This window comes from Cheilinus undulatus, linkage group 7 (assembly GCF_018320785.1).
Source record: "Cheilinus undulatus linkage group 7, ASM1832078v1, whole genome shotgun sequence".
Taxonomy (NCBI): Eukaryota; Metazoa; Chordata; class Actinopteri; order Labriformes; family Labridae; genus Cheilinus; species Cheilinus undulatus.
This window is the reverse complement of record NC_054871.1, coordinates 18,823,710-18,837,101: the sequence shown is the minus strand read 5'-3', so window position 1 is coordinate 18,837,101 and position 13,392 is coordinate 18,823,710. Positions and strand designations below refer to the sequence as shown.

At 39.1% G+C, this 13,392-nt stretch overlaps 1 protein-coding gene across 1 annotated transcript; it reads right to left on the bottom strand.

The window, feature by feature from the left end:
• Positions 1–2,798: 2,798 nt before the first annotated feature.
• Positions 2,799–5,777, bottom strand: LOC121512848 (angiopoietin-related protein 4-like). The gene is made up of 7 exons (XM_041792348.1): positions 5,150–5,777; positions 4,890–5,000; positions 4,698–4,785; positions 3,975–4,088; positions 3,786–3,881; positions 3,419–3,691; positions 2,799–3,313 (listed from the first exon to the last, which is right to left on the bottom strand). The coding sequence occupies exons 1-7, from the start codon at positions 5,633–5,635 to the stop codon at positions 3,132–3,134; spliced, it is 1,350 nt and encodes a 449-aa protein (XP_041648282.1). The 5' UTR covers positions 5,636–5,777; the 3' UTR covers positions 2,799–3,131.
• Positions 5,778–13,392: the final 7,615 nt, after the last annotated feature.

Genomic DNA, 13,392 nt, shown 5'->3' with positions numbered 1-13,392 from the left:
TTAACCTCCTAAAACCCTGCATGTACATATGAGGATATAATGTTAGGGTTTTTCTACAACATACTAACAATTCTGAGATCAGAATTTTTTAAATAATTGCCTGAAATTTCCATAGATGTCCAAGTAATTTCCTATAATGTTAATGGTTGTGAGGTTTTAACGAAATTTTCAGGAATTTTCAGGATCAGTTTTGGGCATATGTTTGTATTTTGTAGAGGGTTTTTTGGGCGGGTGGGGTGGAGAGGGGTTACTTTAAAATGTTAGGTACTCCATTAGAATTTGTGGAATTTTTTCTTATTTCTCGTGGGGAATCTGTTGAAAGTTAACTGTCATTTAGCAGATGCTTTTATCCAAGGTGACATATCTGGGACAGGTGTTTCCAGCATTAAGGACCTTGCCAATACTGGACACTTGTGCTCTGACTGGGATTTGAACCCCCAATCTCCCATACCACAGTCAGCAATGTAAACCACTGAGCTATCCAGCTGCTTTCTTGAATTTACTTTTTTAAAGATTTATTTTTTGTGGCTTCATTAGATAGAGAGGGACAGTGGATGGACTCGGAAACAGGGACGAGAGAATGGGGAGAGACATGCAAGAAAAGGGCCACAGGCCAGATTTGAACCTGGGCCGCCCGCATACACGGAAAATTAGAAAATTAGGCTGGAATTAAGTTTTTCTTTTTTTTTTTTTTTTTTTAAGAATTTTTTATTTATTTATTTTTAATTCTTGGTAAACCATTATAAATCTTTGGGCTTTTTCAGAAAGTTTTACTTGAACATTTGGGGATATTTGATGATTTTTAATGGGATTTTTCAAAGATCCTAAAGAATTTTTACGTATATTTTCACATATAATATCTTGGAAGTTTTAGGTAATTTGGGTGGATTTTTTTTATTTTTTGGAAATCTCTAAAAATTTTAGAGAAACTTTTCCAAGACCTGCAGATGCTTTTGTAGAAATTTAGTTCAAACTTGGCCTTGACAAGATTTTGCTTTTCATTGCCACAAATATTAAACTATTTGGCTGTGGAGCTGCTGAAGAACAAGAGTGATATGATTACTGGATTACTGGAAATGATGCAGGTGTCAGAATTTTGGAATAACTGAAGTTTGAGAAGGAATTTCTGGGGGAGACTAAAGAGAAGAGGGTTGCCGTAGTCAATCCAAGAAGAGACCAGAGAGTGAATTAAAATAGCAGCCAAGTTGAAGGTGAGGGATGGATGTGAGCGATTAATGTTGCATGGATGGAAGTATACAGACCTGGTAACATTATTGATGTGTGATTGGAAAGATAGTGTGCAGGAAGGTTAACATATTGTCCAAATATTCCAACTTTTTTTGTGGAAACTTCTTCCTGTTCAAAGCCAAGGCTTAGGCTTACTTGTCAGTCCCCACTTATCGCAGATAAGTGGGGAAAATAAAAACTAAAGTGAATGTCTCAGGAGATTTAATAGCAAAATCAGAAAATAAATATTTTATGTAAACAATAAAAAAAAAAGAAAAATACATATGAATATGTTAAGAGACAAAACAAAATGTGTTCAGCTCAATTACAATAAACTGAAGTCACAAATTTACTTCTAAGTATACATGGGAGAATTTATGCTTGGATATTGAATGAAATGGTATATTGGCTTTTCTTTTCTGGTATGAAATTAAATCAAAGGAAATGCAAAGTCAAAAGTCAAACCTGGCACAGAGATTCAAAACATCTGTTCAATATTAAAAAATATACATCAAAAGTTTGTCCAAAAATTTATTGGTGATTGAGCAAACCAAATGTGTCTTCTTCGTGTAATTTCTGACCAGCAGGGGGCGCTATTTAATGCAAACCAACTCCTGCTTAACCTTTTGAAACTCCTGAAATTGTCTGCCAAATGAAGTGCTCCAATGTTAACTTTATACAACACTCGACATTTTTAAAGTCCTCAGCCAGCTCACTGGGCTTCTCTGAGAGGTCAGAAATGAATCAAGCATAACATTCAACCACTAAAACTCATTTTTCTCTTCAGGAATGCAAGTAAATAACTTTAATTTGACATATTAATCAAGAAATATTAATGTGCTTTACTATTTTTTCAGTTTTTTTGTAAATCAGTAAATTTTAAAATTAATGGATAACAATAATAATTATATTTTAACATTTAAAATATCATTTAGATTAAAGAGCTTCTACATATTGGTGTATTATAACATAAAAAATGATTTTGGTAATTACCAATGCTGTTAATTTAGGGCAGCTGTGGCATAAACCTTACTTTGGTTAGGGTTAGGGTGGTCTAATAAATTGTTAAGCACTGTATATTGTTATTTTTTCCCACAGCAGCCATGTGGGGTGTGAAATACTTTATTTCATATCAATGTTTTATGAATGAATTGTGAAAAATACTTGATTGGAACATATTTTTACTAGAGTTTCACATTCTGTGAAAAATGTACTCCAGTCAAAAACTAAAAACTTTGAAACATAAAAATATTACAGCCTTTAGATTTTCTCTTTTGAAGTAACACTAGGGAAAAATTATTAGGGTTGCTTTATCCCCAAATCTCTGACAATCTGATGTAAGGTATGATTAAGTTGGAGGTTTATTTTTATATTTAAATTCACTTGTTATGGGTTCAAACAGGTAGGTAAAAAGCTCAGTGTACATATTAAAAGATGAACTCATCATAAATACCAGTAATAAAACACCACAGGATTCAAAATGTGAAATACTTCTGTTTGGTTATTTATGTGTTGACTTTTTGATTGTCTTGTTTGTTGAATAGTTTTTAATAAAGCAAAGAGAACCAGGATTTATTAAACATTTGAAATCTTTATTTTTTACACAATTTAAGCAATGAAGTATAAAAGGTTTAGAGTGTATACATTTTGAAATTAATACACTATGATAATAATAATACTGTCAAAATATATAAAACACAGTCATTAAAAATAAAAATAAGAAGTGAAACCCTTATAAAGGGAGTCAAAACTGTCAACATGACAGAAAGTCTCCGGTGAGACAAGGATTCATCGTATAGCATAGCATAAAAACATGAGGATCCAGAGATCATGAAGGAGCTTTTTAACATTTAGAAATGTGCTTCTTTTAGTCTTTCAGTCCTTTGGCTCTTTGTTCTTTAGACTCATTGTTTTATTGTGGCGGGGGCTATCTTGAGGAGGGTGGTCTTCACTGAGGTGTTTTGTCCCTTTGTTGAAGTCCAGAACATCCTCTGTCTCCTGGAGTGATGGCGTCTGAGCATGCTCGGCCTTCTGGGATATTTGCCGTTGAGATTTGACTCACCACAACTGCTGAACCACCAGCCACCTGTAGCAAAGATTTATTTGATTATTTTTGTGTTTTATTTCCTGCTGTTTGTGAATGGCATGGGATGTCTGTGTAGAGGTGTGGGTGACAGTGCAGCCTGCATACCTGAGAGGAGCTCAGCACAGTTGGCGTCTTGAACAAGGTCGTTGTCTCTGTCTGCGGTGGAGAATGGAAGACCAGAGGCTCCCATCTTCATGATGTCTTCCTGATTCTCAGACTCTGGCTGCAAGTGAAGAGTGAACATCTTCTCTTCTCCGTCTAATTTGAATCCGTAGTGAGACGTCTGCAGCTCCGACCCGTCAGACACCTCCACCTGCAGGATGTACTGTCCCTGTTTGGAGAGGGAGTGGATGTTCTCCAAGCCCAGCCAGAACTCGCCTGAGGGAGAAAGAAGGAAAGTCCAGGTTAGTCTTTGCCACTGAATCAGATATTTAGTGAACTTTTTGTAGCTTTTAGCTTTGCTTATACACACCATTCAGATTGCCGAAGCCGCTCTTGTAGTTCTCCCAGAGCTGGTTGAAGTTCTGGGATCCATCAAGACGTTTCTGGACGACCGTCCATCCACCTTCTGTAGAGCGAGTAGAGAGAGAGATTGAGTTGATTGCACTTGATGCTAAAAGTCTGCTGCATAAAAAGGAAACAGTGCTGTTTTCTGACTCACCTGAAGTCATCTCACAGAAGACGTTGAAAGGCTGGGAGCCCTCTGGTTGGATGGTGTAGATGCCGCTGGCTCGCTGCCCTTTTAGGAACAGATTGTGGCAGTCTGTGGCCAAACCTGAAGAAACAAACAGAGAGGAACAAAAGTCAGATCATGACTGAGCTTACAGATTCAGATTTGATCAAACTCATTTTTATGTGTTTGAAATCTTTCCTAAAACCAGAGTTGGCACAAAACATTTCCAACAGTACAGTAGGAGTGTTATTAGAGCATTTGCCCTAGTTTCCCTGATCTTTGGACTGTATGTGAACTGCTCTGCCAGCGAGTCAAACATTGTAAAAGCAGGTGCAAAGGTGAACTTTTCTGCTCTTATGTCACATAAGGATACATCAGTGATCTTTTCATAAAATCTACAGCAAGTATTCCCTCTGATGTTTGCGTTTCACCTTCATACACTTCCATTTTGAACTTAATCCTGCTGATTTAAGTCTGTTTCTATTAGAAGAAGAAATAAAAGTAAAAGCTAATGCTTCTGAGTGATGGTTTTTAAATCTATGAGTGGAAGGCTCAGCGGTTAAGTGAGCACTCAAAAGGTCAAAGCTTAAACAACAGCTCTGGGTCAAAGTCTGTCCAACATCATCACTCATTTAAAGTGCCTCCCTGCTCTCGCCACGTTGTCTTTCCGTCATTCTTTAACAAAACTTCTCAGAGGGTTTGTTTTCTTACCTGATACGTGTGTGCTTGGCTCTGCCTCCCCCCTCAGCACGGTCTCTTCATCTCTGCGTCTGTGGGATTTCACTCTCTTATGTGCAACCTGAAACATCACAAAGCAGGGTCAAGCAATGCAAAACTAATATAGTATTATTTCTTGCATCTTTTACATTGTTTAATGTTTTTTTTTACGGAGGTAGAACTCACCTTGCTCTGCAGCACTTGCAGGTGGAGACTCTGCTTCTCCAGTTTGTCTTGTTGCTGTTGGATTTTTTCCACTAACTGGTCGATGCGTCTGTTCTGGGCAGCCAAAAGCCTCTGCAAAATTGAAAAGTTAAAGCTTTGTTAGAGTTTAATGAAAGTTTTGGAAAACAATAGAGAAAGGGAAGTTTTTGGGGTCATATTTGCTTACAGAATAGCAAACATGACCCAAAAAAACCCAGGCACATGAATATTTCTCTGCTCACCTGGATAAATGAAGCTCCCATGTGCTCACTGTTGTTGCTCTCCAGTCTCGGCTCTTTCAGCACCTCCTGCATCTTATCCTCCAGTCTGTCCATCCTGGCGTGGATGTCCTCACCCTGCTTCTTCACTTCCTCCACCTTCATCCTCACCTCCTCAGTCAGCTCAGCAGCCAGCCTCTCCCTCTCCTCCACCTCTCTGCTCTTGCCTGTCTGACTCTCGCCTTGCTCCCTCTGCTTCCTCTCCAGCTCGGCTAGTGTGACATTGAAAGCTTTCAGTTTGGCATTGACGTCTCTCATCTGGGCTTTGCTCTTGTCCACGTGCTCCTTCAGACCCTGGCCAAGCTGCAGGAGGCCATGAGCCACCACGTTCACGTCGTCCCAGGAGGCTTGTTTGTCCCGGCCCTGCTGGGCTCTTCTGTCGGAGGGGAAACCGACGGCTGTGTGCAGCAGGATGGTCAGGAGGAGGAGGATGAGCTGTGGCATCTTCATCTTTGTATCTGCTGAAGGTTTGTCTTTGAGAGAAGGATTGTTCTGTTGTCTCTCTGTCTCTGTTGTCTGCTCCTGAACGGCATTGTGGCCTTTTTTATAGCTGAGTGCTGCAGCAGAGGGCTGCTCTGATTGGTTGTTGGAGTGTGGAAGTGGGGAGGGAGGGGGTAGGGCGTGGAAAGTCTTTTATAGTGGAAACTGCTCTGAGATCCTGGACCATGACACCATATACATCTGAATTACTGATTAAACACTGGGATGGCAAATTAATTTTTTTTCTCTGAGTATTTCAAGATACTAACATGTCTGCATCCATGTTTTTTCTCAAAGTCTGAACAGTTTGTGGTCTTTTTTTATTGGTGGAATAAGTGAAGTATCATTTTTAACAGTGAATGTCATTATTGTAATGAAATAAAGTACTGGTTATTGTTTTACTAGTAGAAAACCACACGTTTTTTTCATAATGGATACAATACAACAATGTAAGACAATAAAAAAACAGGAAGATATTTGGATAATTTGCTTAAAAAGTTGCTTTTATTACATGATCGTATTCTTTAATCTACTTGTTAATTATTTGATTATTTTCATAACAGAATCATATCCAGGCTCCTATTTCTTCTGACAGTATTTCACCAACTATAATTGTTCTTATCTTGATTTGTACAAGTTATTCTTAAGTAAACATCAAACTTTATCTTCACCCCAAAAAGTTCCAATTTTACATTCTAGACACACTGCAGGTAGATATTTCTTACAATAATGAGTGTTTCCTAAGCTTATGTATTTTTAGACAGTTCATAAAAAAAACTCAAACTCTGAAGGGGAATTATGTGTGTAACGTCAGACTGAATAGAAAAAACTGGCAAAATGATGACATTTTTAAACTTTCTATCCAAAAAGTGTCAGACTTATATCTCTGTCCTCCACCATTCAAAGCATGTTAGCTAGATTTTGTTGTTTATCCCGGTTTAGTTTGGCGTTCCAGTATGAATCAGGAATGCTGGAGAGCAGTCAAAGATGAATGAGGCAGTGTGAGAAGTAGGGGAAAGTTCAACCCTCAGGCCTCATTCCTGACAGCAAAAATCTGACAATCACACGCGCACGCACAAACCCAGACGCCAGGCACGTGGTGTACTGATGAGGTGCAGATGTCAGGCCAAACAAGGGAACACACCATGCGTGCATTTTGGCAAACATTGGCTTTGTGATGCATCATTTAAAGGACGCTTTTCCCAAAAAGAAAAAAATACTCTGATGGTATGAATAAAAAGAGCTTGTTTATTCCCTGTAAATGTTTAAACTTGTGTTGTACTGAAAAAAAACACCAACTCATGGTCCAGGCCCCCTTAGTGAGAGCACCAAAGAGCTCAGAGGGGGTTTTAGGTTCTCAAAATCAGGTTTGCACATACTAAAATCAAGGTAAGACACTGGTTAAATTGGTTATACACAGTTTAGATTAAGTGTCTTAAGGTTTTATCAGAGAAACAATTAAAATCTATGTTGATTTTTGACAGCAATGTGTCACTTTGTTTTTTCATGTGGTTCCTGAGGGATTTAGCCCTCCTTAGATACAAGCAGAGGGACGCCTAGGTAAGAAAGTTGGTAACCGCTGGTTTAGACAAAGATCTTTTGGTAAGAATGTTGGTAAAATGTTTCAACTTTCCATATGGTTGCTGGGGGGCTTAACTTTCTAAGGTAGGGGCACGGGGCATAAGGAATAACAGTTGGAAACCAGTTGGGGCTTTTACATTACACTGAGCTACTGGGCTCTACTTGGTTTGATCTGTCAAGAGTGCTTTGAGTCGATGACATTAAAGGCGCAGCCAAACTGGTGATGGAAAAGTAAACCAGTGCGATCTGTTTGGATCGGCGCGGCCAAAAGTCACAGAGGAAAAGCCCAATGTGTTGGAGGATCTATACAGTTAGTGCACTCAAGACTAAGAGAAAATAGATGACTGATCAAACACAGAGTTCTTCATACTATAGTTTTTCAAGAAAACGCACTTTGAAGCACTAATGTTAACCTGAAAAAAAGTCTCAAGGAAAAGTCACACACTCTTCAAAGTCTGCAGGATTAATCTTGTAAATCCATTCATTAAATGTTGAGAAATTTTCATCTATGGTTGTCACGATACCAGGTTTTTCAAGTTTGATATTTCACTAGTAAAAAAAATAAAATCAAACAATACTGGTTTGACCTTGGCACTGAAAGTTGGGTACCTTTGGTCTTCAATTATAAAATGACAGGTAAACAAAAAAAGAACAGTATTTTTTCCGTGTTGACATGTTGCCAATGTTTTTGTGCAATTCAGATAGAGAGCAGGAGTGTCTTCAGTTTTTAGAGATTAATTCCTCTAGCGTTTGTGTTATGAACCTGAAGTAGTCATGTTAGTTAAAAATGACAAGGTAGGATTACTCAGTAGGTAGGGTAATTCGACGTCATTTGTCGTCTCTCAACTAGAAGGTTTAGGCTTCAGTCCTCAGCTCGTGCTCTCACATGTCATGTGTCTTTGTGGGGGTTGACAGATTAATGGTCTAGTCAATATTTGGCATTTAGCTATTATCTGTATCTGATTGGCTGGATGTCACACAAGCAGCCAATCACCACTGAGGCCTGGGTGCCACTGACACAGTGAGCCTAAGGCATTTCCTGCTATATCTGGGTTGCTCTGAGGTGAATCTCCTGTCACTAGTGCTTTATAGTCTATTTGCCTCCATTTTTGATTGTGCGATTTTACTTTTGTCACAATAAGTACAGTTTTTTGGACATAAGTAACAACAGTTCCAAATATTGGTTTTCAGTCTGATGAACTATTAGTAATAGGTATCATATGGTCCCTAACAAATCAACATCTCTTAAGCCCTTGTCCTGGGATAAGACACTTAACCCCAAATCACTCCCACTGCTATGTCAGTGATGTATGAATGTATATGGATGGGTATAAAACGGGACTGATTAAGAACTGAAATATCAAAAACTGTAGACATGAAACAATAAGTGAATAAGTTACCCATAGTTTATGACTTACCCTCTCTTGTTTATTGCACAGAGAAAGATTAACACCTCAGCTGTACTGAAACTAAGAATAACAGAAAGTGAAAACTCTCTCTTGATTAATTATTCCTAACCTCTGACTAAGAACTCTGAAATAACATAGCTTTCACTAAATAGCAGCTGGCTTTGACGCATTTTAAACAGCTGAGTCATTCATTTTTAAATGACCATAAAGGGAAAAAATTGAAGTGGCTCAAAATGAAACCAGACAGTGAAAGAGGAACTCTGTTTGCATAGCTTTTAGCAAAGTTTCAAAGTACAGGAAGATTAAGCAAACGCAAACATGGACTTAAATATGATCCACATACCTGGTTTATTTAACCTGTGTTTGTATTCCTCATATAGCTGCAGGACCTGTATCTGCTTTTACATCAACACTTTTTCACTGTCAAGGAGAAAGCATGACTCAGAGCCAGTCCTCAGACTGCACAGGGAACACTTGCCTGTGTCTGAGCGCACGTATCCACGCTGCAGGCTGCTGATCTGCACGTCTCCTCAGCCCTCCCGTGCTCAGCTGACACGGGGCAAAGCATTGTGTTTGCAGCTCCATCTGCATCATTCTGATTTAGCTGTTTCAGAACAAAATGTCCCGCACACGGATCAGGTTTGGTTTGGACGTGTGTCCGTGCCTCTGCCCAGTTACAATAACAGCTGCTTTCCTGTTGGCTGGAATAAATACTCAGTCATTCAGACAAAGGAAAACTGGACTGTTTGTATTAAAATCTGTCTCATTTAAGTTGGTTGTGGTTGATGTAAAAAAAAAACAATTTGCAACTCAATCTCCGAAGTCAGGATGTTTCTTTTGGTACTCATCTTACAGTTGCCAGGAAATTCTACTGCAAGTCTCTGGCCATACTTTAACAATGTACAGTCATGGACGAAGATTGTTGGCACCCCTGTAATTTTTCCATAAAATACATCATTTCTCCCAGAAATTGTTGCAATCAACAAATGTTTTGGTATACATGTGTTTATTGCCTTTATGTGCATTGGAACAACACAAAAAATTGGAAGGAAAAAGACAACATTGACATAATTTTACACAAAACTAAAAAAATGGGCCAGACAAAATTGTTGGCACACTCAACTTAATATTTGGTTACACACCCTTGGGAAATAATAACTGAAACCAATCGCTTCCTATAACCATCAGCAACCTTCTTACACCTCTCAACTGAAATTTTGGACCACTCTTCTTTTGCAAACTGCTCCAGGTCTCTCAGATTTGAAGGGTTCCTTCTTGCAACAGCAGTTTTGAGATCTCTCCATAGGTGTTCAATGGGATTTAGATCCAGACTCATTGCTGGCCACTTCAGAACTCTCCAGAGCTTTGTCTCCAACCATTTCTTAGTGCTTTTTGAGGTATGTTTGGGGTCATTGTCCTGCTGGAACACCCATGACCTCTGATGCAGACCCAACTTTCTGACACTAGGCCCTACATTGCGGCCCAAAATTTTTTGATAGTCTCCAGATGTCATGATTCCTTGCAGACAGTCAAGGCACCCAGTGCCAGAAGCAGCAAAACAACCCCAAAACATCTTTGAACCTCCACCATGTTTGACTGTAGGTACTGTGTTCTTTTCTTTGTAGACCTCATTCCATTTTCTTTAAACGGTAGAATGATGTGCTTTTCCAGGAAACTCTACCTTAGTCTCATCTGTCCTCAAAATGTTCTCCCAGAAGGATTGAGGCTTACTCAGGTACATTTTTGCAAACTCAAGTCTGGCTTTTTTATGTCTCCTTGTCAGCAGTGGGGTTCTCCTCAGTCTCCTGCCATAGCGCTTCATCTCATTCAGATTATGACGTATGGTCCAAGCTGACACTTTTGCACCCTGAGTTTGCAGGACAGCCTGAATTTGTGTGGAAGTTGACTGAGGATGTTCATCCACCATTCTAACTATCCTGTGTTGCATTCTTTTGTCAATTTTTCGCTTTCATCCATGTCCAGAGAGATTAGCCACAGTTCCATGGGTTATAAACTTCTTGATTATATTACATACAGTGGACAAAGGAATTTCTAGATCTCTGAAGATGGTCTTGAAACCTTGAGATTGTTCATATTTTTCCACAATTTTGCTTCTTAAGTCCTCAGACAATTATGGGCTCTTCGTTCTCTTCTCCATGCTTGGTGTGACACATAGGCACACAACACAAAGGTTGAGTCAACTTTTATACATTCTAACTGGCTTCAGGTGTGATTTCTAGATTGCCAGCACCTGTTACTGCCACAGGTGAGTTTAAATGAGCATCACATGCTGGAAATAAAATGATTTACCCACAGTTTTAAAAGGGTGCCAACAATTTTGTCCGGCCCATTTTTTGAGTTTTGTGTAAAATTATGTCAATTTTGGCTTTTTTCTTCGAATTTTTTTCTATTGCTCTAATGCACATAAAGGCAATAAACACATGTATACCAAAACATTTGTTGATTGCAACAGTTTCTGGGAGAAATGGTGTTTTTTCTGGAAAAATTCCAGGGGTGCCAACATTTTTGTCCATGACTGTACATCTTTATTTTTCTGTTTTCTCAGACTCAGTTATGGTTTAATGTGCTTGTCAATTCCAAACCCACTTTATCTTTCAGCTTATTTTGTTCTTAAACCTGCCAAACTTTGTTGACATGGTCAGCATCCCATATAAGGGTCCTGATGAGATCATGTTGTATCATTTAAGTATTCAGCTTGAATAACAGTGACATCAGTGTTACTGAATTTGTTGTTTGTGACAGCTTGATGACAACTATGATCTTTTAAAGCCACGAGAGTGAACCACAGGGCTTTTTATCCTCTTTCATAGTTTTACTTTACCCGCTGGTTTGCTTATAGAGCAACCAGTCACAGTAGGAAACAGAATTTCTGTAAGAAGTCCCTACAGTCTTGATTTGCACCACAGCTGACAGATAGTGCCTATGAATCAATGAAATGGGAGTGCAGTGAATGTGCCTCAAGTGATTGTAGTATTAAGACTCCTGGGAGGTCCTGTCACTGGTTAATCAGTATTCCTGGCAACCGATACACCATGAAGACAAAAGAACACTCCAAGCAACTCAGAGTAAAGGTTGATGAAAAGTATAAGTCAGAAGATGGATACAAAAACAAGGCACTGAACATCCCATAGAGTTCAGTTAAATCCATCATGAAAAAACTGGAAGGAATATGGCACATGTGTAAATCTGCCTAGATCAGACCGTCCTCATAAACTGACTGAGCAAGAGGGAGACTAGTGAGAGAGGTCACCAAGACACCTATGACTACACTGAAGGAGTTACAAGCTTCAGCAGCTGAGATGGGAAAGACTCTGCATACAACAACTGTTGCCCGGGTTCTTCACCCATCAATCTTTTATGGGAGAGTGGCAAAGAAAAAGCCACTGTTTAAGAAAAACTCAAATTCAATCTCAACTCAAATCTATCAAAAGGCATGTGGGAGACTCCATGGTCAAGTGGCAGAAAGTTCTTCAGTCGGATGAGACCAAAATAGTGCTTTTTGGCCATCAGAAGAGACGCTATGTCACTGCACATGACCACAAACAAACCATTGTGAAGCACAGTGGTGGCAGCATCATGCTGTGGGGATGTTTCTTGGCAGCCATACCTTGAAGGCTTGTATAGGCAGAGGGTAAAACGAATGCAGCAAAATACAGGAAAATCCTGGAGTACAATCTAATTACAACTTGGAAGCAGATTTGTTTTTCAGCAAGACAAAAACCCGAGGCATACCGCAAAAGCTACACAGACATGGTTTAAAGACAACAAGGTGAATGTTCTGGAGTGGTAGAGTCAAAACCCAGACCCCAATCCAATAAAGAATTTGGGGCAGGACTTGAAAAGGGCTGTTCACGCTCAAGTCCTGTGCAACCTGACAGAGCTTGAGCAGTTTGCAAAGAGGAATAGAGTAAAATTGCAGTGTCCAGATGTGCAGGCCTGATTTAGAGCTATCCACACAGACTCAGTGCTGATTGCAGCCAAATGTGTATCTACTAAATACTGACTTCTAACCTTTATTTAGCCAGGTAAGTCTCATTGAGATCAAAGATCTCTTTTTCAAGGGAGACTTCCAGGGGGTGAATATTTATGCAGTCATTTATCTTATCTTACCTTACATATTTTCATTTGATTGACATTACCTTGCAGAAATCTGTTTTCATTTGACATCAAAGAGCTTTTGTTTTTTCTTTGGTCAATAGGTTAAATTATACAATATATATAATATATATTATATTACATTGAATTATATTGATTTAGAAAAGGGTAAAACATCAAAGGGGGTGAATACTTTTATAGATACTGTAATTCTACTCTTTAGGGTCAGATAGATATGCTTGTTGCTTCGATAGAATGGTGCCAAAACAACAGGACTGTGATAATGACTTATTTTGTGCAGTGCAGTCATAAATAATTGTGTACTGTAATGAACTGGGCTGAACCAGACCACTTGGTGGAAATGCAGCTCAAGTGTCCACAGATTTCACATCTGAATGAAGGCATCAATGAACATATCAAATTCTGACGTAGTTTCCACCTACTGGCATCACAAAACATTCCGGGATGTTTACAAACCTCAAGGGCACTATAACTGTTCAGATTACACCAACACAACATGTCCCATCAGATCTGCACATGTACAGTACATGAGCTTCACAGAGGGGCGGGATGTTGGTGGAGGGGGGCTGTGTTTTTAGGTCCCAGTGGGTTAGTGTGTGA

Coding starts and splice junctions, on each gene's coding strand:
- LOC121512848 (XM_041792348.1), bottom strand. CDS start 5,635: ATGAAGATGCCACAGCTCATCCTCCTCCTCCTGACCATCCTGCTGCAC. Junction 5,001..5,149: donor TGGGAGCTTCATTTATCCAG/GTGAGCAGAGAA, acceptor TCAATTTTGCAG/AGGCTTTTGGCTGCCCAGAA. Junction 3,692..3,785: donor CGGCTTCGGCAATCTGAATG/GTGTGTATAAGC, acceptor TTTCTCCCTCAG/GCGAGTTCTGGCTGGGCTTG.